Genomic DNA, 26,373 nt, shown 5'->3' on the forward strand with positions numbered 1-26,373 from the left:
AGTGATAATTTTTCAAGGATACACCATAGCAACAGGAGAACTACCAAAAAATACTTTCTCTTAAGATTCTCTTACACAGTATCTTTACTCCCCAATTAAATGATAAAGCATCTCTAATAACAGTAGCTTTAAAGTACATTTTCCATAACCTAAAAATTCATAGAAATGATTTTTTTGTGACATCCAGTGATGCAATTCATGTTTTCATAGTCTGAACAGTTGTCAGTTTTGGTATGCACAAATGACACTTTCATTATAACTGAACAAGTGAACAGATTTTAAAATCCAAAGTGACCTACTGTGTATTCTGTCAAATGACTCCCTATATAGGACTATTTAACTTCTGGCACAAATCACATTTTTTACCTCCAAGATTCAAACAACTGAATGAAAAGGTTTCTCAAAGAGAAGATGGGAAGTATTTTGTTGACACTGATGTAGCACAGAGCACTGAAATGGAAGACAGTAGAATTCCTGATCTATACTGAATGAGGAATATTAAACATATCAAGTTTACCTTTTACTCTGGAATTTTATTTTACTTTTAATTAATGACTTACAGTATTTTACAGTAATAGTGAACAATATATATATAAAAAACCAGTATAGACTATATTCTCTCTGTAACACTGTTTCTAAGATGTTTACTATGTATGCTTCCAAAACACCAGTTTCTTTCAGTTTTAGAAGATGTTGAAATATCTTTCATGCACTAGGTAAAACCGGTAGAATAATTTATTGACACTACTCAGCTGTGACAGAGCAATGCTTTCACATTAATACAACTTTGCACAGTATAGACAAATTCTGACAGTTTACCTCCCAGCCACACAGTTCAGTTTGGAAACCCTCAGGGTTCTTATACACACCTTTTCATTAATATAGATACAGCAACATAGATATATAAGCATCTCCCCTCATATACACTTCTGCTGTGCTTGAAGCAGCAGACCATGTTGTGCAGAAAGATCTCCTTGCTTTTTAATAAAATGCCCTCTGTGTCCAAACTGTTTTTTCAAATCAGCAAACTTATTTTTACACTAGCAGTGTGTGACTGGATCACTGAGGAAAGGCAGTAGCTTTTAAGAAATGACATGGCAGAAGAGATTCTTAGATAGGCACAAATCACATTTAGTTCTTGCTCTGTACTCAAAATGTACACAGGACACTTGCGCTGAATGCTAAGCATCTTGTTGGAACCCAAAGCGCAGGGAGTGTTTCTCTGCCTCATCTGAAAGACCCATCCCCCCTGGAAAACACTGTTTTTGACCTTTATCCATGGAGAAAGCTGCCAAGGCCCTGGGATGAATGAGAATCTACAAGAGTGTGAGTTAGGTGGTAGTATAATATTTAGTTTGTTACAGAGTGAAAAATTTAGAGCTTTTAGGTTTGTTAGTATAGTAAGTAGAGATGAAGGCAAGATGGAGGATCCCTTGTAGTTTTTCAGGTTTCTTCCTTCTTCACCTACTCCATTTTCTGCAGTATGGGTAGTACAGAATGATTGGTTAGAAAACAGTTAGATTGGTTAGCTGCAGTACAGGGCCACGTGAAAGGATAATTCCTTAGGCATTGGTAGAAGAGTAAAAATAATGTACACTTTTAGTGACCATTGGTTAGTTTACCTTTAAAAAGCCTTGAGTTTTCCTGCATTTGCCTTTTGGTATTTGCTCTGCTTCATGCTATGCTGCCAGCATGTAAATTGCTGATAAGATATAATAAACAACCTGAAAACCGAGAAGTTCCAAAAGACCCGTTCATCTCTTATTCCTGGCAAGGACTTTCTCCCCCATCCGGGGAGGACATGTGGGGGGTGAGAACCTTCACAGCATCTCACTACCACAGCAAATTTGCTCACACTAAGTGTACAGCAACTACAAACATCATACCTCTAGGCAGACTAACTTAAGTAAAAACTCAGACAGCTGTATTCCTATATAAATTATATGGGTGATGAAAGACCACAATTCAGAATAACACAGAAATCAAATGCACCTATGGTTAGCTGCCCAATACTTTGCATCTGATGAAACAAATTACATCTTAAATAATAATCCTTTTTTTAAAACAAAAGATAACAATGAAAATAAACAAAGACACAAAATATTTCTGGGGAAAATATTAGACTGTCTAAACAGTGTAAAAGCTATTGAAAAAATCCCACAGTTCTAGCTAGAGTGGAAAATCCATTTTTGTTAACCTTAAAGTCAAAAGAAGACTACTCTCTCTTGTCTGCAAAGAATGATCATGATTTAACAGCAGCTTCTCATTAAGATTCTGCAGGAAACAAAACCCCTAGGAGATAAACACATCTAAAAGAACTTTGTGCCCTTCTCTGTTCTTCCAGGAATGCCCAATGCTGACCAGCAGAAATCAGTAAAATATGGATGAATTGCAAGAGTTTGAAAGACACCATAGCGTCAAGCCTTGTTGCTCATGGATTAATTCTGTATACCATTGGATACCTAAGCATTATTTGATTTCAAATGAAGAACAGGTCAGCTCCTAGTAGGAAGTGGCAATAACCCAATAATTTTTCACTCTTAAAGAGGGAGTTGTAGACCAAAAATTCAGCCAAAATTGAAGGTGCAATGAGTAGGTTTCATTCAGCTTTGAAATCTGCAAAATCTGCCGCTTGAATGTGATGATGATCTCACTTGAATGAGTGATGCACGTGATTGCAACAGTACACAAAATAAAGCTTATTTACTACTCAGTCTGTCTGCAAAAGGTTACAAGAAAAAAGTCTAAAGGTGTACAAATATTTCTTGAAAGCAAAAATGAAGGTGAAAAAGATTGATGACTGTTGCTATGACGTTCCATAAGAGCAGTGAAGGCCGAATCAAACAAAAGCTTAAGTGCAGTCTCACATAAAATTTCCAAACAATTACATAAATCTGACTTAATCAAACTCCCAAATGAAGTGGAAGAAGCTCCAGGAAGTCATAGAATACTTGGGGTCGGGAGAGACCTTTTAAAAGCCATTTAAGTCCAACTGCCCCCTGCAATAAGCAAGGATATCTTCAACTAGATCAAGTTGTTCAGAGCCCCATCAAACGTGACTTTGAACACTTTCAGGGATGGGGCATCCATAGCTCCTCTGTGCAATCTGTGCTAGTGCCTCACCACCCTCACAATAAGGAATTTCTTCCTAATATCTAAATTGACCCTCCTTCAGCTTAAAATCATTTCCCCTTGCCCTATCATATCAGGCCCTGCTAAAAAGTTTGGTCCCACTTTTTACAGACCCCCTTTAAGTACTGAAAGACTGCAATAGGGCCTACCTGGAGCCTTCTCTTCTCAAGGCTGAATCTAAAACTTGTCTGGGTAGAACAGCAGCAAAATGTACAGGAGGGAACAATTCTGCAACAGTCACTGATTCATTACTTTGCACATCCATCTGTGGGAATAAGGCCTAAAGCCAAGGGAGATGCTGTGAGATGTGTGATAAAGGGATTAGTGTGGGCATGATGGCCTGCTGCTAGGGGTGCGAAATCCCTCCTTCATATACAAATGGCTGCCCCCCCAACATTTATGAAGGCAGCAACTGGATATTTGACTACAATCTCATCTCCACTTCTCCCAAAAGTATAAATTTGGCATTTAAAATACTCTTTAGCAGAGGATGAGAATAAGACCCCATGCTGCAGACAAGTCAACAAGCTTGCTCCTCTCTCTCTCCCCAAAGCTGGGATGCCTCTGTAAGGTTTGAGCCTCTGCCTGTCTTGGACCATACCTGGGAAGAGTTGTACATAGTGCTCTGCACTTATATTTTGTAGATCTAGTGTATTTATTATAGTCAATCTAACAAGAATGTGTAACATATTATTTTCATGAACTACACTATTTGCGAATCTGTGCTCATGAAAGTTCTTAGTGAATGTGACCAGACTTAAAGTGTCAAACTGGTCGCAGACAGAGAGTAAGCTGACTGTACCCAGACCCTCTGATCTCTGGGGAACAGCTGGGAAGCAAGGGATTGATCTTCTGTCAAATTTCTATACTTGTAATGCAACATCATCTCCTCATTTTTCCAAAAAAAGCCATTGGCCAACTAAGTTAAGAGGTAACAGTAGAGAGACACTGGAACTTACTATTATTCAGCAAATTGTTATGTGAGTTGTAAAAGCAAAAGCCTTTGTCAATGATGACAAGCATGAACCAAAAGGCATGTATGTTCTTTAGCACATGTATCATTTAAGGCATTCTTGTCTAAAATTAACCAAATGCATTTTTCAATCTGAATCTAGAAGCAACATACGGACATAATAAAATCTGAATTCCAGCTTGACATGAGTCACTGTCAGACACATTATTCTTAAAAAAACAGAAAACTTCAACTGAAAGTGGAAGCAGTGATTAAATGGATCAGGGCAGTGAAATACCTGGAAATCCCAAGGTAGAAAAATAATCAGAAAAATAATCAGAAAAATAAGTCTCTTTCTTTTTGAGTTCAAAAGACCTGTATTAATTAGGAATTTGTTTTCTTTTCAGAAACAACTGAAGAAATTAGTTGCTTAGAGGTTGCAATGCTGCTATCAACAGAAAGGATACCTTTAGAAAACAGAGAAGAATAAAGAAAGTGAACTGTAAAAAAATAAATGGAAATTTAAAAATTGCATTGAAGTAAAGAGAATATACAACAAACACTCTCTGGCCTGACAAATAATTTGTAGGATTTAGATACTGTAGCTCAGGAAATGACTTTGAGAACTGTAACAGGGGTTTTGTATCAGAGATAATAAGGAGGGAAAAGAGTCTAACGAGGAATAAAACTGAGATATAACTGGGCTGATAACAGGAAATTTAGTTATTCTGGAAAGGGAAACTCTATGAGCTGAAAAGGCTTGTAACTGTTCATGACTGTTTCAAAAGCTACTCTTTAGTTGAAAATTAGCACAGGATAGACTAAAGAATACATTCAAACCCTACCCCGACCCCTCCCGAAAATAACAAGAACAAAAGATTTAGAAAACCTCCCCAAAACCCCTATTAAAAAAAAAAAGATAAAATAATGTTGTATATCACTGTTACAGGGATTTGATAGAGAAGATGTTACTCCCAGGGCTTTGTGTGCAAATTTTTCATTATTTCTTTAACCAAATGTTGACTCATTTATAAGAAAAAACCTAAAAATTATTCTTTAAATTTACCACAGATTATTTTTAAACTAATTTAAATATTTGTACCATAACTTGACCACTTCACGTGGAAAACTGATTTAGCTTGATATGCTACAGTGAAGCTGCCTAAGACAGCACTGCATCAGTTCTGTGGTAGGCATAATTTTCAGCCAAGAAAATTCTGTAAGTTCAAGAAAAAGCTTAGTGTTTATTTTTCTCCAGCTCTTGCTGCTTTTCTGCATTTAAAATTTCTGTCATTTGAATATTATTTGAAAAAATCCCTCAAAAATTTTGAGGTAATATTAATTAAATAAAAAGCTATATTAAAAATAACTAAAATGACACATGAACAAATTACTTGTGTTTCTTGGGATGAGGAGTGAGTTCTAGCAGTACCCTGCAGCCCCGCAGTGCTAGAGTGAATATTCCTCCTCCCTTCCAGCCCCTGCTATACTTCTCAAACAACTGCCTAGGGAAGCATCAAAGTAACACTGGGAATTAAAGCTTGGAGAAAGAGATTTGCTACTGAGACCTGTTCATGTCACCACACCCTTCAACAACATGAAGCTGGTGGGAAGTGAGAGACTGACAGCCTACCATCTTCAAGAGTTCATGAAGTTGTGAAAAAAATATGCTTGGAAAAGCAAGGGAGGGTTGGAAAGGCTGAGAAGAGAGAGGACAGGAGAGCCTAGGAGATGGTAAAGGAGTAAAATAAAGGTGGACTTCACATCCTCCAGCTCCTTGGAGCAAAATATGAGTTAACTGGTTTCTAGATGTTAATGTGAAAACTGGGAGAAGGGTCCTACTAGCTCTTCCTCTGAACAGTGTCAACTGTCCTGGGAGCCATCCTCCACAGCAGCAAGCTGGTGTTGGGGACATGGGAACAAGGTGCTCTCTCACAGCGTCTTTCTCAGATTCCACAGCAGGTCCCACACTGGTGAAAGCTGCTACTGACTCAAGGGATGCTGCCCTGCCTCTATGCTTAGACATAATTTCACATATTTAAGGTACCTCTGAAGATAGCAAAAGCAGTAATAATATATCTGAAGAGATTTAAAAGCTAAGGTTAAAAGAACATTAAGTACAATTTATTTAAGTATCATAAGAATTTATTAAGAAATGATGATAGGATCCATTATGACAGAATATTTTCTCTGGTTCCTAGTTGGCACTGGATTCAAAAACACAGTTAAACCCACAAACAGTGATAATAAGCTAAAAACTGTGGCAGAGCTAGGAAAAGAGGTCAAACGAGTTGAACTAAAAGAAGAGGCAGGAAATCCTGCTTCTTATTCTAAGATGTGACAATGATTTATTCTCTTACTATGGACTTTATGGATGTAGTCAAGTCCTTGTTCTTAATCAGTGAGAGTCACAAAAGGTTCTGTAAACTGGCAATTGACCATTCTCCCAGTACAGAAAGAGTAGGAAGCAGCAATTAGGACACACTTCAGTTTGGTAATACTGTACTGATCCAAGGGTTTATTTAGATTAGCTGCAACCCTCTGTTTTAAATAAAGAGACCTGTAAAATTTCTTATTTAGCTTCTTTGACCCACTGTGTTTAATGAACACAGCTCTACAGTCAAACCTTAATCTTTCTGAGGCTGAGCAACAGACTGTTTTTCCCTCCTGTTCTTACCTACCTTCCACAGATTCTGAGATACCTTAGGTAATATTAGGGTTGTAGTATTTAATTACAATCGAATTTAATACTTAATACAGTATTACTGTAGTAATACACCTATTGAATAAAGTGATGGAAGCAAAGACTAAATACAATTCAGTTTGGTTTGGGTTTGATTTCTTTTTTCATAACATGGGAAAGGGTTTTGAGTAGTTCTATGAAAAAGCTGAATGTTGGTACTGAGATCAGTTTTTGGCTGGTATGTTAAACTGAATCAGACCATGAAGGAGCCAGACAGTAGTTTCCCCCATTCCTTACAATTCTTCTTAATCTTTTCAGACTGGTGCATATTTAGAAATAAAATCTAGGCAGATGGGTAGGACGATATGATAGAAATGCCAGGCATAAAAGCAAGTGGACAGAATGGCAAAAGAGCAAGTATCAGTGAGTAAGCAGACTCCAAGAGCAGCAAAGGGACACTATATTCAAGGATCAGGTGAAAAGGCATGAGGAAAATGCCAAACATTCAGCAAGTTGCTAAAGCAGTACCAAACAGTCAGCAGGTGTGCCAAGCAGCAGAAGAGCAATTCCACAAAGTCAGCAGATGCACTCAGCAGAAAGGCAATGCCAGGCACTTGGAGCAGGAGACAGGGCAGCCGGAGGCCAATGCCCATGTACAATTCCATTGAAAGGACATGCCGGGCAACAGATGGACAGGACAGTAGGTAGTCACTGTCAAGCATTTAGCTGGTCAAGAGGCAATGCCAGACAGTCAGGCAAAGGGCCAAGGTTTCAGGAGGACATCACCACACAGCCAGCAGGTAGAGAGAATATAAGACAGTAGTGAATGTCAGGCAGTCCCCAGACAGACAAGGCAGAAAAAGACCAAAGCCCACTAATAATCAGATGCAACTGTCAGCAAGAACAAAACATAAGCCTGCTAAACAACTGACAGGGTAGCAGCTGCTGCAGTGCTTTTTCAACAACTTAGGATACCATGAGTGAAACAGTCCCAAGAATCTAGATGCTCACCCTTTGGTAATATAATTTGATCAGACTGAACCATGAAAATCCACAGGAGAATAGCACACAAATGGAAACAGCAAATGAGTCTGACCCTAGCACTTGGGGAGGCCATGGGACCTTCCTATAAAACAAAAATATGAGAATCCACAAGAAAATCAAACAAATGGGAAAAATGTGTCTAAAAACTGTTTCTGATGATGATTAAAAAAGCAAAAAAATACTAGCAAAGAATTAGTTTGGAAATGATTGGGTGGGATTGAAGATGTTGCTTACCCCTCTCTGGAGCCCACATAATGGGAATGTTGGGAATTTCTGCAGCAGAAAAACAGAAGAGAAAAGGGATTTCTGACTCCCAGTTCAAGGAAAGCATGTCAGTTTAGGACTGGGTAATCTCTTTGGGCAAAAAATAAGAATTCAACTGAATCTTTGCCCATCCCCAGATACATGCCTTTATTGAGGTTTGTGAAAAATTTAAGAAGCCCACATCACTTCCATCTCATGACCTCCCACCCTTGTTTCCCAAAACCACACTTACCTCTAGCACCTCTAGTATAAGAGGGGAAAGGGGCTGGTCTTGTGAGCTCATTCCCATATCCACTGCAAAATGGCTTGTGAAGTTGAACAGGAGTACCCATTAGCCACTGCCGGCCATTTGTGAGATAAACGGAAATCATCATTAACTGTTACTCATTATTAGTGTAGGTTGGTGTTTGAATTTGGCTTAGACACACCCACACTCTCATGAAAAGAATTAGTCTTATGAATCTTGCGGGGTAGCCCTCTTCTAAGTATCAAACTTATCAGCACCTTTCTGTTACCTTGAATATCCTCTTCCCTTTAACTTAAGCATTCTGCTATTTAACATGGTTGCTTTTTTAAACAAATTAAACTGTTTCAGAAATCTTAGCTGCTGCTTTATTTCAGAAACATGCAATGAACTCTGAAATGTAAGAACTGAGAAAATACCAGCACTAATAAAGTTCAGTGATTTATCATCTGTCATTTAAGTAATGAGACTTCTTATTCAGTATCTAGCTAGAAACGAAAAGAATCAACCAAGAATCAAATTTCACTATTTCTGTCTACTTAGAAGTCTACATTGTGTATGCATTTATCTACCTGCACATTAACTTCTTATTGTCAACACTGAAAACCTACATTCCACTTTGACAATGCAGTAATACGAAACAAGAAGCCAACTCTTCCCTCTTCTGCAAACTGTAGAGCACCTTAGATAATATAAAGGAATCATTAGCTTTGCTGTGCCCTTGCTGAATTAGGATTTGAAAAGGTCACAGAGAATCTGTATGGACTTGCCATGCACTCATACGCAACAAAGTTTTTAAAGAATACAGTAGTGATAGGCTAAGCTGATGGAACTTCATCTATACTGATCCCTGGGTATCAGCCACTCATCCTTCTTCTAGCAGAGCAAGGCACAAGAATAACAAAGGTTAATAGAATTTCAAATTTAGAAATTTGTGTCGTAGAATAGGAATTCCTTCCATACCCAAACTTTCCTGTATTGAACACTACTATTTGGACTTAGAACAAAATGGCAAAATATTTAGGCAAAGAAGACCAAGAGATTTCTATCAGGTGATTAGTAATGGCACAAACCAGCCAGGAACTGCAAATACTGGCTGAACCAGAGATATTAGAGCACAAGGTACTTAAGGTCCCACAGTGGCAGCTTTACAAAATCCCGTGATTTTGTGGCCAGCAGGAACTACAATTAGCTGCACTGCATCAAGAACAAAACTGTTATCACCTTCTCACTGAAGGGAGATTTTTCAAGCTTAATGAAAATGAACTATGACAAACTGATCTCAGCATACCATAAGAAAATGCTTATTTGTGGAGGAAAATACGGACTTTTAAAATTCAGTGACAGTTTAAATGTCAACAATAAAAACCAGTAGGTTACGCACCTCACTACTAATTTAGGTATTCAATGACAAAATAAGTGGAAAAAGAATATATGCATGAAGGGACAAGAAACTAAAATATAGTCTAAATAACAGTTAAAAAGTAATTATTTTCTTGTCCGTAACTGGTAAGACTTTCATGCCTAAGCGTGACAATAGTCATTTTGGTTTTCTATTTTGGTACTTACACTGAGTCAACATTTTGCTAAAGCTTCACTGCTCCATGTGGTAGCAATTAGCAAAAGCAAGAGAAGGACTAGTTATAATCCTAAGAATAACTCCTGAAGCCAGCTGCTTTCCAAGACTCTCCTAGTTTCTTTCCACTTAGTTGCTGGAAAAGCTCCTAAACAGCAGGGAAGAAGTAAATGAGAAATTCTCTATTCTTTAATAAGTATTAGTTTTAATGATCAACTATTTTAATAGTGAGTCGTTTTGCTATTCTGGTGTGCTAATGTCAAAAGGACTAACTCACTCAATTTTTCATACATTTTAAATCCAAACTAGCATTTGGATATCCCTCTAGTTATCACGTCTTTAAGCTGCCTTCACAGAGAAGTCTTCCTAACATGTCTATATTATTTTTTTGTTAATTTTCCCTGTATTAAGCTTTTACTAAACTCTTTGTAATAGACCATGACCAGAAAAAAATTACACAGTAAGGGCAAAAATTGTGTAATTACAGGCCTGACAATGTTTTCAAGACTATTTTGCTTTAACTTGATGTTTAATTTTGTTCAGTTTCCTATTATCTTCTCCAAAGTGATGCTTTAATGGAAACTATTTTTAGAAATGCCTAAGAGGAAAAAAAAAATTCCAAAAGTTCCAAATTGAAAATTTTATTATGCAGAAGTTCTATGGCAGGCCTATTTTTCTTCCCCAGTTACAGAAAGGACTGCAAGATACATTCACTGTTGTGGCTACACTACTAATAGGAGACAAGCCAGTTTATTTAAACTAACAGAGAAATGTCTACATGAGCTGTGGGCTCTACAGTGAAAACACAGCTAAAAGGCATCAGTAAAACCAAGAGGAGGAAAACCCTTCTCTTTACCCCCTTAAAAAAGCACGCCATTATCATATTGTTCATCTGGGTGTACTTTTGGAAGTACTGGGCTCACTCACACAGGAACCATTTGTTCACTCTTAGGACATGCCAGCCTTCTTCCAACTGCCATTCCTAAATTACATTGGAAAAAAAAAATCTTTAATTCAAAAATTAAAAAAAAATGTGAGATTGCCTGGCTCATTACTGTGGTTTTGCTTCTCATTTTATGAAACATTCAAATTCCTTACTGCTGTTTTACTCTTCAGCAGAGCTTGCAAATATTTCGTACATGTTTGGAAGCCAGAAAACACAGTTTCTATTTGCTATTCAAGAGTATTAAGGGCAGCAAAAGAAAAGCAAATGAAAGCTGATCCTCAAATAAGCAAAAATATCCAAAGGCTTAACAGGAATTCTATTAGCATTACCTTTATGATATGATGGTCAGACAACTTTACACAGAAGGTTAACACGTTAGTTAAGTAATTAGGAAGGTATTTGCCCCAGCATTTGCCACCAATAGTATCAGGGTTTTGCATTTTCAAAAAAGAGACTGAAGCAATTAATGTAATCCTTTTGAATTCAGGATATAAAATAGTTTAATTATTAATTCAGGATCCATTTGATTCAAACTATCTTCTCATCTAACACATACAGAACATAAGGCTGTAAATGCAGGATAATTCACTTAACATCATCCATGATTTCTGCAAGGAGTATAAGATAACTTGCTTTTATAAGATATTTCTCCCACTAGCCAACACTTTTGATCTGACAGAATTAAAACGAAGAATACAGCTCTTTAGGGAATTCGCTTGTGTGAATAATCTCTTAAACAAACAAACCAACCCAAACACACAAAACCTTTCATTATGATGATTTTATTAGATTTTTTTGGCTCAAGCTTTCTATCACCAGCTATTTTTACAATTCTCTTTAGTAGGTAAAGAAAGTCTTTGCTACCTTACAAAGCCTTTAGTACCATACATTATTTGCCAAAGAAAGTACAGGTAAAAATAAAGTTATTTCTCAGTGTTCTTTATGATAAACTAAACAGACTGAGTTGTGTAACTGTCACAGAAAGCATCTCTCCTTGCCATCATAGTTTTTTGACTATTTTTTATATCCACTGTGACAGTTGAAACTTTTTAAAAGGGAATGTCAGAAAAAAAATGCAGCTTTGCATTTTAGACACATAAATCCCATATACAGACAAGTATTGTCTGTATTGTTTGTTTTATGGTCTTATTTTTTTGAGTAACCTCTGATAGTTGAGTAAATGGAGCTGAAATGGGATCTGCCTTTCTTCCCCCTCACAGTTCTTACTACAGGTGTCCAAACAGCTTTCAGGTGTTTTCATGCAGTGACTGCAGTTGATGACAGCACAACTGAGCCCTTCAGTGATGATGGTGTGCTACCAAGTTTCCCTGAGAAACTCAAACAAGAGAAGAGAAAGGCACTTTTTAGCCCTTTGGAAGTCAGCTAAATCAGAGTGGAATTTCTCAAGACACAGGTACTTGTGTAAACTGACTGTGACTGTGCTGTGTGGTGCAAATAATTTGTATACTGCTGCTTCTCAAAGAAACTGGTAATAGATGTGTAATGAAAAGTGTTCTGCAACAAACATATCAATTCTGCTATAATAACAGGCCTTCTCAAGAGGCACATAAACATGGTTGGATTTTATGACACCAAATATGGCATATCAAATAATAAATTTTATTGAAAAATTAAAGCAGACCAGATAAAGACCTAATCATATAAGCTAGGAACTGCCCGGAGGACTACGAGAAAAGGGAATGGTTACAGAGTTGCTGATAAACTTCTAACAGAGTAGCACAGAATTTGGAAGAAGACTGTCACAGAGCAATCTGTTCCATTGAAGCACATTTGTTGCTTAGATGCACGTGACAAAGTTTTGTAATTCCGGCCCTTTAGGAGCAAGCTGGGTTGGAAACAATTTTCTAAGAAATATGAAGGCCTCAAAAAGTCTAATGGCATGTTACAGGGTCAGATGTCATCCACACATAGCACATATCATTATACAATAGGTTAACACAGAAATCAAACTTTACTCAGAGCAAGACCTCCATTAAGAGATATGGAAAGCTACAGTTTTAAAAGAGGCTACAAAAATGTATGCTTAAATAGGCTATTAAATTGGAGGGTACCTGGAATACTGAAGAGTGAAAAACTGAAATAATAGCTTGGGCTATTAGAGGCTGTAATTTCATATTATTCCTACCACAAAATTACTTATGTCCCATGTGAGATGAAGGCTTCATTGCTCCTCACTATGGAGCCATCCTGAAGTGACAGTTTGTAAAAAGGAAATTATTTTCCTTTGGTCCAGTGACAACACTAAAATATTGCTGAGGAAGAACAGAAGTACTTCTATATACACAACAAACAATACTAGAAATCCTGCTGCTCTGGAAAGGCACTATTTGAACCAGGGAGGACAAAACCACATTATTTCTAGTTTAAGTTGCTGCCTATTAAATGGAAATTGTTATTTGAAAAGTTTAAGTCTCAGTGGATTTGGGTTACTTTGATGCAATGTGTTGCTGTGAGAGTATGGCTATAACACGACATATCCTTATTGTGTCATAAGCATCTTATTTCATTAACAGAATTAAAGTGCAAGCAAACAGACAAAACACATGAAAACTAAAAACAATAGAGATCAAGAGGGTTTCCAACATTACTTGAGACAGAGAAATGGAAGGACACAGATATTAAAACAGTCTGTGGAAGTAAAATGGAATTTGAAGAAAATTTGCATTTGGCAATAATTATAAAAATGCTGGTGCAATTTTGAACTGAATATAAAAAGACATATTACAGAAGAAGTGAGACTTTTTTCTCTCCAAACATGGCTTCTGTGTGGTATGTTTGGGGTATTTTGTTCATTCTGAGCATGATTTTTCAGAAACGTTGACAAATAGAAGAGATTTCCAGAGAACAATGATTTCTTTTCATGGACTAGAGAACTCTGGTGGAAGAATAAATAAATATGCATATATTTTCAGGCTAAATGAAAACAAGTATGTGCCTAAATACATTTTAAATCAGTCCATAAATATTGAAGAATATAAACAGCAAGAACCAAAAGAAGCATTCATATATTTTCCAAAACACTCAAAAAGTAGGAAGACTTCAAGGAAACATCTGTCTGGTGTTACATGCCAGAAAACAGCTCTTCTATTTTTTTTATAAAGTACTATCTTAAATTTTTAGGACTCAAAATTATCTGCAGTGTGGATGAACTACTTGTGAATACACATTGTGAGACAGTTCAAGAATGTCTATCATCAGTTGAGGACCATACGTTGATTTCTACTGCTATTATCTAAGTACATAAAATTAATCTCATAGCTGGGCAAAGAAGACTCGCACAGAATCATACCAGAGACAAAGGATAAGAAAACAGCTAGAAGACTCTGTTAGGAGACAGACAAGTGAATTTTTTGGATGTACAATTTTGCAAAAGAATAAATGTAAAAGTAGAGAAGACAGATGATAGAAAATTGAGCAGAGCACCTCTATACGTGAGATTTTTTCTTTCCCTTCTGTACTGAGCAACAGCAACAGAGAAAACACATTTCTATCTCAGAAGGATTCCTAGTATTGATAAAAATGCTGCAACACTACTTAATTTTTTTCACAGAAGTTAATGTATATTGTTATCAACATTCTGTAAAAACTACCACTGAAGTATTGTAGTTCCAAGAAATAAATGTTTCCATCTGTAAATATAAAACAAAAGTTCCCTAAATAAATTAACTTGGGCCATACTTGGATCTCTACCCAGCAACAAACACTTCTTAAATCAACAAGCAGACTGTGTGAGCAACTCCAGCAGAGATTTAAAGACTATCCCCATAAATTATATGCGAAATTACATTGCAAAAAAAAATGTGGTTGTATCTACAAAATTAAGCTTGCACTTCAGCTTTAGTACAAATGCAAACTACCACCAACTGCCATAACAATTAAGAATTCCAGCATTCACTAATAACATCTATAACACGGTTACTTTCAAATTCAGCCATCCATTGAGTGAATTTGGTTTTTTAAATATCCACATGCACTTCATCACTTCTAGTTGTGTAGTCAAGAAAGTGAAGGATATTCACACTGCTAAATAAAACTGGCCTTGCCTCTCAAAATGTGAATCGTAGGAACAAATTCAAAAGTTTCTCTCCACCCACTGACTAGACCAAGGCTATAAATTTAGAAATCAGAAACAGGCAAGGAAAATCAGATACTGCAAATATTCCTAAAATCTTCTATTCTGTTACAAGAAAAAATGTCATTACACATCATTGAAACAACTGCAATAACCTGGAATGGTTCTGATACAGTGTTCAAAAGGCAAAGTGAGTGGGAAAACTACTAATTTTTTGGGGTTCTTAATTACATATTTCTGAGGTAGCAAGAAGCCATTTTTAGCTACATTATGCTAGGCACTTAATTCCAGTTTTATCAATAATTACAAAATTCAATTAACATTAAGTCTTTGGGTTGCAACTATTCTTGCTAGCTCCCTTTATTGTGTATGTTCAATAGCAACTGTTTATCTATAGTAGGAAAGAAAGCAGAGAAACGTGCTTTCTAATCCAAAGTACAGGAGAATTAAGGAGAAGCAGGACAGAAACCTACCAGCAGAAATATGACTCAACTGACTATTGTCTCTATTCTAAGGAAAAATACTAAAACATTTTCCATTATCAGATTCAACTCTTAAAAGTTTTAAAATCACATCTTAAAGATGATATCTCAATAGCACAATGCCATGATCACATTCTTTCATTATCAGCTCAGTGATGAGAGCATGCTGAACCAACACCATACACAGAAGAGATGAAAACCACTTCCTACATCAATGCAAGTTTTCCTAAAGGCTTGTTATTGCACATTTCGTGTTGACATAATGAATTTTCCATTTTGAATTGATTTTCTATTGACCCAAAAGACATAAAATATGGGGACAAAACTTAGGCTTCTTAGTATGTTTTTGGTATGACACTTACTGGCAAACTGATTTTCTTCCCATAAAAACATTTGTTTGAATGAATGATGTAATAAATCCTACCATAGGAACACTTGTCATTGCCGCTTTGTAATACACCTGTGATTCAATATCTCCACTGTGATTCAAGTTAATCCAACTTAACTAAGTGAAAAGCGAGTAAATACTCTCCTATAAAAGTTCTTTTTAAATATGGGAATAATTTGACATTCAGAACACTTGTTTCCGTTATGATCAGTCCAAGTCTTGCATATCTATTATGTTTAAAACACATGCAGTTTTTCTTCAGTACAAGTTATTAATGAGTTTTATATCAATGTGTTTTTATTATATAGAGAAACATTAACAACTCAGATAACTTTCAAAATGCCTTACTCAACAAAACTGATGAATAAAATCATCCCTGCCTGTCTTAACTAGTTTGAGTTACAGCAATGCAGTGTAAAGAAAATACTAGGTGCTTATGTGCAAAGTTCTCATTTGTTTATTTCTTGTCCCAAATGCTGCTTGAGAATCTGTAGCTAATTTTTAGCACTGGCTGCAATGCTTTATCTGGCACTGCTGCCTAGGCTTGACCCTGCACAAAGGAAAACTGAAGCAGAAATTCATCCCTCCTTCTACACAGTCCTGGTAACGCGACCTTCGAAAGCTTTACGTTAGTTTGCAAGCAAGAGACAAATTTAACCAACTCACTTTTCAGTTGTGGTGGCTTTGTAATAGCACAGTGAAGTGGTGGCACAATGAATAATCTACAAAATCAGTTTCACTAGATACCACAGTGTGTTCATCTTAACATTGTTCCTGTTTCCTGATACACAGAAAAACCCCAGGTTTTAGTTACTCAAGGTTTCTAGTATATAATCTAAACCCATCAGAAGTAATGAACAGGAGCATTTTGTTTACATGTTTCTTTAGTTACACAAATGTTTTACAATAAATTTAAAAATGTTTTTAATTTGTAATGGAAAAAAAAATTTGAACTGCACCATGTGACAGGACACATTTGTAAGTAAAAAAGCACTGTAGATATGCTATAAAGAACTCAAATCAACTTGAGGGTCTAAGCAATTGAAAACTTACATGAGTACTTAAGAGAAATCTAGTTATGTTAAATTATGCAAATAAACACAACTCACTCAATCTTAATTCTGCCCTTTAGAGTACATAATCAAACCAAATAACATATGTGATTTTAAAAGTTCATATTAATCTAATTTGGAACCATAAATACCAAAATATTTCAACAACAATCACACAGTCATTTCAAATGACAACTCATGGCCATGAGGTCATTAGGTTAAGTTTCTTACACCACTTCCCCCCCCCCCCCCCAACTTTAGCTCCATATAAGTGGAATGTAAGCAAATTTCCTGAGCAACATTTACTGGTGCAGGTTACCTCCACCTCTGTGCCTGCTTAGATTTTTTTGCCAAGCAGATCCATAGAACCTTTGCATAGAATTTTTCCCCCTACTATCTGCCTCACACTCTTACCTATAATGCAGTAGTTGTCAATGCAGTATTCTGCAAGGGAGAATTAAAGGATCTCACTTATCCCACTTTTCCTTGTACAAGACACAACAAAAGCCACACAAGATTTTGCTTAGCACTGTTGTACTGCAGTGCTAAGGAAAACTATGCCTAAAAGCCATTAGAATTTTGTTTTGTAAGGGGACTGGAAAACCATTATACTATACCACATTTTAGTTTGAAAATCATTTTGGGTCAGAACCCAAGGTCAGAGAATTCTCTTGTGCTATATTTTCTATTATTTTTTCTGCTTCCAAGTTGTGTATCACTTGACCGGTCCACAGATACTGCAAAGTTACAGAGCAAATAAAAAAATCACCCCCCTCCTCCAGACTCATGCATTTCTACACCAAAGGGCAGATTTTTCTGTTCCAGGACTATCTCACCTCTGGAGTGACATCTCGTGGTGCAAACCCTGTTCCTCCAGTTGTTAAAATCAAATTAAGTTCCTTTTCATCGCACCAATCTATGAGTGTCTCCTGAAAGAGAACATGAATCCTGTCAGATTTAGCAAGAAATGGTTATCTCAGATAATACCTGAAGACTTGAAATGTCTTAAAAACACAGACACAATATATACAGGGAATTATAAATCACTCATGGTTTTTTATACACAGATTTTAAACCACTATTTTAATCAAGATAAGACAGAATAATGCAAGTATTCACATTACATTATTTTTGCATATGGAAACTGAAATTCAGTTCTCCATCTCTTGACCTGAAATGGAAAACAAGAATTCACAGTTATTAATTTCTACCACTGTTTATTTTGATATATAAATATAATATTCTTTGATACATGTTAATAGAGTATGTACATTTAATTCAGATTACATTATTGATTCTTGTTACCGTAACTTTGGTTTCCATGCTGCACTTTTTAATAGCCTGAAAAAAGCATGAACCATGTATCTGCAAGTTTAACTACCAAAAGAGGCAATAATGCACTAAATGCAGCCAGTGATGATCTATAATCATCGTTCCTACATTCCCCCAGTGTCTCAATAGGAGTGTGTATACCCATTCCAAAGATGGACTAAGAAATCTGTTATGTAAATTCAATGACTTACAATACTGGCTAATGATACTAGAGAAGTGTTTCATTTGATTTGCATTCATTTTACAAATGACTTTTTAAACTAGTTTTCAAACTATGATAAAAATTTGACATAGCAGAAAATTTATTTAATCTCAATGTGACTGCATCTCTTTGTGGGCCAGCACAGCAGGAGCATGTCTGCTTGGAGGGCAAAATTACCTGTGTTACTTTAAGTACACTCATTACACAGTAAAGTATCCATCTGCACAGATCATATCAGTTATAGAGACAGCTATCCATATTCTAGCAAAGAAACAACATTCTTTGAAAATGTTTAGGGCACATTTAAGTTTTGGGAGTATTATATTGGGAAGGAAGGAATAGTTTTGGAGATTGTTGGCTTAAAGCTTATTATTTATCACAAAATTAGCTCTGAGAAATACACTGCTTTTAAAAGCTTAAAATAAAACTGTCTGGAACATTTTAAAAAGTACAACCAGTTTAGATTAATCCTCAGCTGTATTTTCTGCAGGCTTAGTACTGCTATGCAACTTCCATTTAATAGAAGGATCATATACAGACACTTAAAAATTGCATCTAGAATAAACCTGTGTCTGACTGCAAGACCCACAATGCAAATACATCCAAGGATTACTTGAAGACGTGGCCAAGCCAAAGGTTCTGTCTTTATTTCTCTTTTCTTTACTCATTCCTTCCACTTTCTCTTTGGCATTCTCTTTTGCCTTTATTAAAATCACATTCATCTTTTTACTCTACCCCTTTGCAGAATAACTCTCTAATTAACTGGGCTGTAAGTGAACATACCAGAACTTTGTTATATGAACACTTCAAAGAAGCTCGAGCAAGGAACAAGGATAATGCTTCAAACCCATACATAAAAGAACTACTAAGCCTGGCTTTTGAGATATATTTTGAAAAAATGTGAATTATGGTAGTAGAAAGGATTTTAGGTCTTAAAATTGTTTGCTTCAATAACATAGTTATGCATTGGGAAATTTATTTCAAACAGGTGGCATCTTCTCTATCATCTAGAAATGTATTTGTCATGACTTAAACAGGTACAAATTTCAGTGAACACTTCAGAGAAGTTCAGTGTTTGGCAAAGTTAGACCTTAACAATTGCATTTATTTGAAGAATTAATATAGTCAGGAAAAAAACTTCCTACATAAAGCAGGAGGGATAGATTTTGGGGGTTTGGGTTGGTTTTTAAAAGCAGAATTTATCTTTAGATAAAGTAAAAGCTGCCAAACTCCTTTTAACGAGAAAATAGATCCTTCTGCTGTTCTCATTTTGCTACAGTTCAGTAATACTCCCGTTAATAAGGGGGGAAAGAGTCAAGTGACATCCTACAAAAAGCTAAAGAAATCAGTATCCTAACTCTTCAAATAAACTGAGCAATAATTAAGTGCCTATTACTGCTACTCCATCAGTGTACCTAGGCAGACTCCTAGGTAGAATACTCCATGAAGTTCTAGTTATAGTAAAGAATCTTTAAGGCTTTCAGGAAGAAGACCTTTAACTATGAGGCAGTAAGTTTGGGTTTCACTGTATTTTAGAAGTGCAAATTTATCACTTAGATGTTTTAAAACTATGGAAAAATACCTGAGGCTTATATTCAGCTTATTTATTTTCTCTCTAACCCACAAAACTGTGTCCCACAAAATACTCTCATTGATGTTTTAAGTATTTAAAAAAGGAAGCCCCACACTGATCAGTTGTGAACAAATTATGGACTCAGACGAGGTAGATTCTGTACTGGCTTTTTTGCAGGGAACTGAATTTTCTGTGTCTTCAAATGAAGACTTCCCTAGGCAAGCAACCTGATACTTGGCTTTAGTGATGCTATACTAGCAAAATTATTATGGTAACATTTCAACCAAAGAAAATTTCATTTAATAATTTTTATGCATATTTCTCCTCTTCTACTGTTTCACTGATGATAAGCTTTCAAGAGAAAATGACTAGGTCAACAGATTATGTAAAGCACTGTTATTTCATTCAAGCCAATGGAATGATGCTGATGGATACAAAATACAGTAGCTGGCTGTGAAAACAGTACTGTAAAATTACCACCAAATTTTAAAAAGCCACAACAAAGCTACAGAACGCCAGGGAAAAAAACCCCCAACCAATAAATAGCTTAATATTTTTAACAATTAGTGTCCTAAATTAGTCTTTATAAGTTATTTTCCAGTGTCAAGATAGACAAGAAGAAATTAAGTCATTACAGTAGACAGCTCCTCCTCAAATAATTTTATTTCAAAAGGACACAACCTTTTCAGATTTCACCGAAGTCCTAGAATAACTGCATTCATTATGTCTTTCTGCTGCACAGAAATAAAATGTCAGCCCAGTCGTCTCCTTAAGCTTTAGATTACATCTAGTGCTCTGTCCTCTTTACCTAATTCTTCGTATTTCCTCTTTTAAATACATTTGAATTTCTTTCATTTACCTGAGTAAGAAATTCTTAGGTATAACAAACAATCTACTTCCATCTCTTGCTCCAAAGAGCTTGTGCTTCTGTCAGCTCCCGCTCTGCTGCAGCCTGGAACTACTCACTGGACTTCCTATGCACTGTCCAATTTTGAAAATACTTCAATTACAACACTACTCATCAAAAGCTTTATGATCTGTTTGAATTTTCTCATGACCAGTGTTAATTTCACCAGTGCAGAAATACCTTGCCCCATTTTTTCTCTGAGTGCTTAGTTTTCTACATGTAAATTTATTGATTTAAAGACTGATAAAGATCATTACCTCACGGAAGAAATGCAGACAGTATGTGGCACAGTGCAGACACCCTCTGGTTATGGCAGGTACATGCTTGCAAATTCATAAAGGCACCACCACAGTAAGATACACTAAATCCAAAAGCTGTGCAGATGCATTTTTGTGGCACCACACCTAAGATAGTGCTACCTGGCATTTCAGTCAGTGAATGGCTTGAACACTCACAGACATACTTCCCTCTGTGGATGTAACTTAAGCATCTCTGTGTCCAAAATGAAAACTGCCATTAGTCTAAGCTGCAATGAGCAAGCCACAAAATTTTGGTCATTTCCTTCTGTATTTAAAATTAATTCTAGGACTCAGGCTCTTCCCCACACCACCCTGCCTTGACCTAGAGGGTTCAAGAGAGAGAAAATACATCATGCTTTTATTTGGTAGGGTTTTCAAGCAAGTCTTCATGATTATCATAAAGTGTTGCTATATTTCTAGTAACTCTTCCTTACTAATTATTTCTGTGGGATAATGCCCCATCATGATACATAGGGAACCTGATCACAGAATACACAGTGACAGTGGATAGGAAAGTGGGCTGTTTTGCACCTCCATTAATGTACCATCCTTTAATCTCTAAGTGAACCAGAAAAACGAATAGGGATTCCTTCCTGGAACAAAAAGAACAGTGCCCTGACCTTTGGAGATAACTGAGGTTTGTGGATTACTTATCTTAGCCAGAACTTTAAGCTTGAGACAGGTTGCAAGTCTCCTCCAGTCCTCTTACCACTACTGTATGGTGATTTTCCACATAGATATTGAGATTGTGACCCTTAACTGCAGAACTACTACGAAGAACAAAAAGATGGTCGTTGTGGATCAGACTAAATGCCTACACAGAAGAGCTGAAGTCCTGATGACTTTTCCTTTTCTATGATGCCACAGTCTATGGTATATGTCTTGCATTTTTTTTATTGTCCTATTTTTGCCATCACTGCTATGAGAGTGTGATAACACTCCCACGTGTTTACGTTTCCAAAATTACTAGAATACATTCCTTCAAGTCAATATTCTGGTGCTTAACACTTAGATTAACATGTACACCTTTCTCTTATCAATACATATTTTACTTAACAATACAGATATTGCAAAAGTAATTCTCAATACACATACATATTTTCATATACCTTAGCCACTAGAACATGACATGTACACTGTTATAGTTTAAAACAACCAGAAAGAACAGGGAAATGCTAAAAACAATATAAACAGGGCAGGTTTTCATAGTGAATCCATACAGAGTTCCTTCATTCTATATTAAGTATTGAAACTAGTTCTACAATTCTGAATTCTATAGTCAATAAAGATATTTGACATTATGGCACATGCTAGATCTTTCCAGCACAGTGCAATCGTGAAGTTATTTCACCTTATATACATCACTAATCACACATTAAGTAAAATATATAAAAATTTAATTTAAACTGCTGAACAAATATAAATGTTAAATATGAAATTTAATTATGAAACAATATTTATTTATTTATATTGGACTTTGAAGTGGAGGTAAATTAGTATAAGATGGTTTACAGACATGCAAACTATCCAGAAGTATTCTCAAAACAGATTCATGTGACTTAAAAGATTACAGTGGCTTCCAGGACAAACTACTGATAGTGTTCAGAGATGCAGAAATCTGTGTTCTCCAGAACAGATCTCAAAAAGAAAAGCTTTGTAAAATTATGTAAATTCTGTATTTACAGGTAAATCCTGTTTACTCTAGGAAAATACATTTTTAAGTGCAAGGAGAAACAGAACAATATGTTCTTAAAAGTATAATGATAACTTTCCTTAGCAATCCAAGTTAAATAAAAAAAGTCATATATAAACATAAAGCCATAATAAATACCAGTTTACTTTTATTTCACACCTTTTGGGCTCAAGCTAAAAGCGTGTACAAGATATTTTTATGTATGATGATTTAACGTCATCAAAATAAAGAAACTATAATGAATGACAATATGGAAAAACGGATCAAAAAAGAGAAAGTCTTCATAGTCACAGATTTGCTATGAAAATTGGATGTAATTTCGACCACTGAGTTTCAGGAATATAGGAATTGGCACATTAAGATCTCATAACAACCTTACATAGTCATGTAGCTTGAACTACTCTAAACCCCAGCTCACTAAAGATTAAGCCTGATTCTATGACATGAGAGAGCATACAGAACGGAATGAATCAGAAATTCATGTCACAGCACACAAAGCAGGAGAAAAGAAGAACGAAAGGCAAAAGGAACCCATTTGTTCCTCATTGTTGTATTATTCAGGAGTTTGAGTCTTCTCCATTCAGTGGACCATGGCTTGTGTATTAATTTAAAAAGGGAAATCATGTACTGGGGACCATGCAAGAACATGAATACCCATAAAGAAAGGCAAGGACGGAAAAGCAGAGTTCAACACTACGTTTGAAAAGGAGGGAAGGTCTTAGAAATGTTAATGTATTCTTGGAATTAATTTCATTTTTTTTTGCCCTACTTCTTGTGAAGGTTTTATTTCTTATGCTCACAATCCTTTACTTATTGTTCAAAATGTGAAATGTGGAGACCTGAGGATATTCATGTGTAGAGCAATAACTTTCCAAATAATCAATTGCAAAATAATTTAAGAATTTCAGAAAATTAAACATTAAAACACCATGAAAACATGCTTGATGTTTTCTGTTGCCTCCATTCCTTTTTTCCTTCCCCCACCAGCAGAAGGCAGAAAGTAAGAGAAATGTTAGGATTATGTTCAGTGTAATCACTGCAATCAAGAGACTTGGATGAAATGCAAGTATGTATCTCACTGTGTCTAAATAGTTTTTCAAATTTTGAGATTTTACAGAACTTAGTAAGTAGTCTTTCAAAGATTCTACAGATAAATTTGCAGTTTCCAGCATCAGTCATGCTGCAGTTGTTTTTTTAAATACTAAGCTAATGTATAAAAAGATGTCATAAAAATTTAACTGTTTTATTGAAATGCAAAACTAAAGGAGGAAAGCAATAAAAATGTACTTTATAAATGACTTACTTTTTAAATGGAAATTTAATTACAGGCATTTTCCATTTAAAGTAAATTGCAGCTATCAAATGTTTCAAGGTTCAACATACCTATGCAGTCCTTTTTAAAAGGACTCATAACCTTTTTAAAAAAGTACTTAATGTCTTCTAAAACCTAGTATTCATGATAATTAGCCCTAAAACAGAGGAAAAAAAAAAAGTAGCCACTGAAGTGCAATCATCAACAGAGTTCATCTATGCAAACGAGTAAGGGAAGTCTATCAGAGAGATGTGCGAACATTGAAGTGTTTGGTCAAACCATCATGACTGGAAGTGCCAATTTTTAAGGGCTGAGACTGGTGAAAGAATTTCTACTTATTTTGATGGAAAGAGGTAAAAACTGTAGAGGCCACGTACATGGTTGACTTGACAAAATAAATAAAAGTGGAGTTTTAAATGCTCTCTGTTGAGTTCTTCTCAGAAAAACAAAGGAAAGATTCTTATTTCAAGCTACCTACCTTGACATACTAGTCTTAGTATAATCAAGAAAGATAGTGAATTTATTGTATGACTTAATAAATTGCATTAAAAACTACAAGTAGATCTAGGTCAGAACAAACCATGCACCTACATGACACAAAGGCACAAGACCCTTTTCCTTCTGTACAAAAATCTGTTCCCATCTAATGTTGGTGCCACTGGTATCTTCCTAGAGTCAAGCTAAGGTTTCTCATGGGAAAGGATTGGGTACTTAGCATAACACTTTTCTTCAGATGCTTGGAGGAAGAGATACTTTCCAAATGTGTCTGCGTCTAGAAAGAACTGTACTGTTGACTCTGTATTTGGCAGATATATACATAAGTATGAGCCTATGTGTGCATGTGCTCATTTTTATCTAATAAAAATGTATTAGCAAAAGCACCACAGTTCAATGTCTCTCATTTCTGCTATGCATAAAAGGCATCTCTCTAAAATATAATATTTACTCACTAAAATAAATATTAGAGTTATAAAAATTCTGCTTTTCTTAGGAATTGAAAACAATCAAAAATTTAAGAAAGACATAATGCCTCCTTGCCAGTATCACTTTTCCTAGTAAGAATCTTGGCATCTAATATATATTTCTTTGATTATTCCTTCAACAATACAAGTTAAATAGCAACTGGAATGAAAGGGGGAAAAAAAGAATAAAACCAAGTGAATTAATCCAATACTATTCACTAACCACTGATAAACAGAAACTTTCTCTCTTCATCTTTTAAATTTTTAAATTCTTAAATTAAAACAGCACTTCAGAGACCTGTTATCACAAAAATAAATGCTTGGTTTTGGAGCCATAAACTTCAGATTATTTGGCACAACAAGATGGTTTTTTCCACATTTTCTTCCCCTTTGCATACATTAAGTCTTCATCTAAGGTTGCTTAGAAAACTGTCTACTTTGGCTTTTCTTCTAAGAATGTGCAAAGACAGCTTGATATTACACAAAAGTCAGTAACTTTCTAAAACCAGAGCACTTTATAATATTTTATCTATGTGTACCAATATCTACAGCACATGTATCTCATGCACCACAGATGAGAAGTTTCACCAAAGTTTGCAGGCTGTAACTAAGCACAGATGAACTACATCTTAATCTTACAGAAATGGCAAAGTGACAAAAAACCAACTGTAAATTTCTTTGAGCTGCCAATGCAACATTAACTGCTACAACCCTAAGAAACTGGTAAGAGCACATCCACATTATTTGCAAAGGTGATAGGTCTCAGAGAACTTCCAGTACAAACACCTCAGAATCATATTTCTGTAATAGCCTTCAACTCATCTAACCTGCACTTTTTAGAAACTATACTTGAAAATAACCACTTGCAGAATTTGCATGTGCATATTTGCATGCAGGGACAAGTACATCTCCAGTTTAAGACAGGTCATACCCCACGTCTACCTTTTAAATTGGCAGGAAGTGTAGTGAATTTAAAAATTACTACAAGGCTTCTACGATTAAAGAAAAAAAAACCACACGAGGAAGTCAGCTGTGGAAAAAATGTTTAAACTCAAATGTTTGCTTTCCTGCAACTGAGCAGTTTTAAAGATCAATATTCTAGTAAAAATATAACTGATTCTTACAGAATCCAGTTCCATTTCTAGCCTAATTTTCTAATAGTGAATACAATCTTACATGTTAGTTTGCACACTTAGCTACAATTGTGTAAGACATAATTTCCTTTTATATTTTAAAT

At 35.7% G+C, this 26,373-nt stretch overlaps 1 protein-coding gene across 32 annotated transcripts in view; it reads right to left on the reverse strand.

The window, feature by feature from the left end:
* The window catches only part of GPHN (gephyrin), a 282,202-nt gene that overhangs the window by 117,743 nt on the left and 138,086 nt on the right, over nucleotides 1–26,373 (reverse strand). For 21 of the 32 annotated variants that reach the window (XM_042047215.1, XM_042047210.1, XM_042047213.1 and 18 more), the window contains 2 exons: nucleotides 17,693–17,785; nucleotides 8,046–8,084 (listed from right to left, as the gene is read on the reverse strand). The exons of 1 other annotated variant lie outside the window; for it this stretch is intronic. In XM_042047215.1, the coding sequence (XP_041903149.1) occupies nucleotides 8,046–8,084; nucleotides 17,693–17,785 (132 nt within the window). The remainder of the gene's footprint in view (nucleotides 1–8,045; nucleotides 8,085–17,692; nucleotides 17,786–26,373) is intronic. 10 more of the 32 variants (XM_042047216.1, XM_042047218.1, XM_042047205.1 and 7 more) reach the window with 1 other exon arrangement.

This window comes from Corvus kubaryi, unplaced genomic scaffold, assembly GCF_017639235.1.
Source record: "Corvus kubaryi isolate FWS band 111438036 unplaced genomic scaffold, C.kubaryi_AGA036_p1.0 66, whole genome shotgun sequence".
Taxonomy (NCBI): Eukaryota; Metazoa; Chordata; class Aves; order Passeriformes; family Corvidae; genus Corvus; species Corvus kubaryi.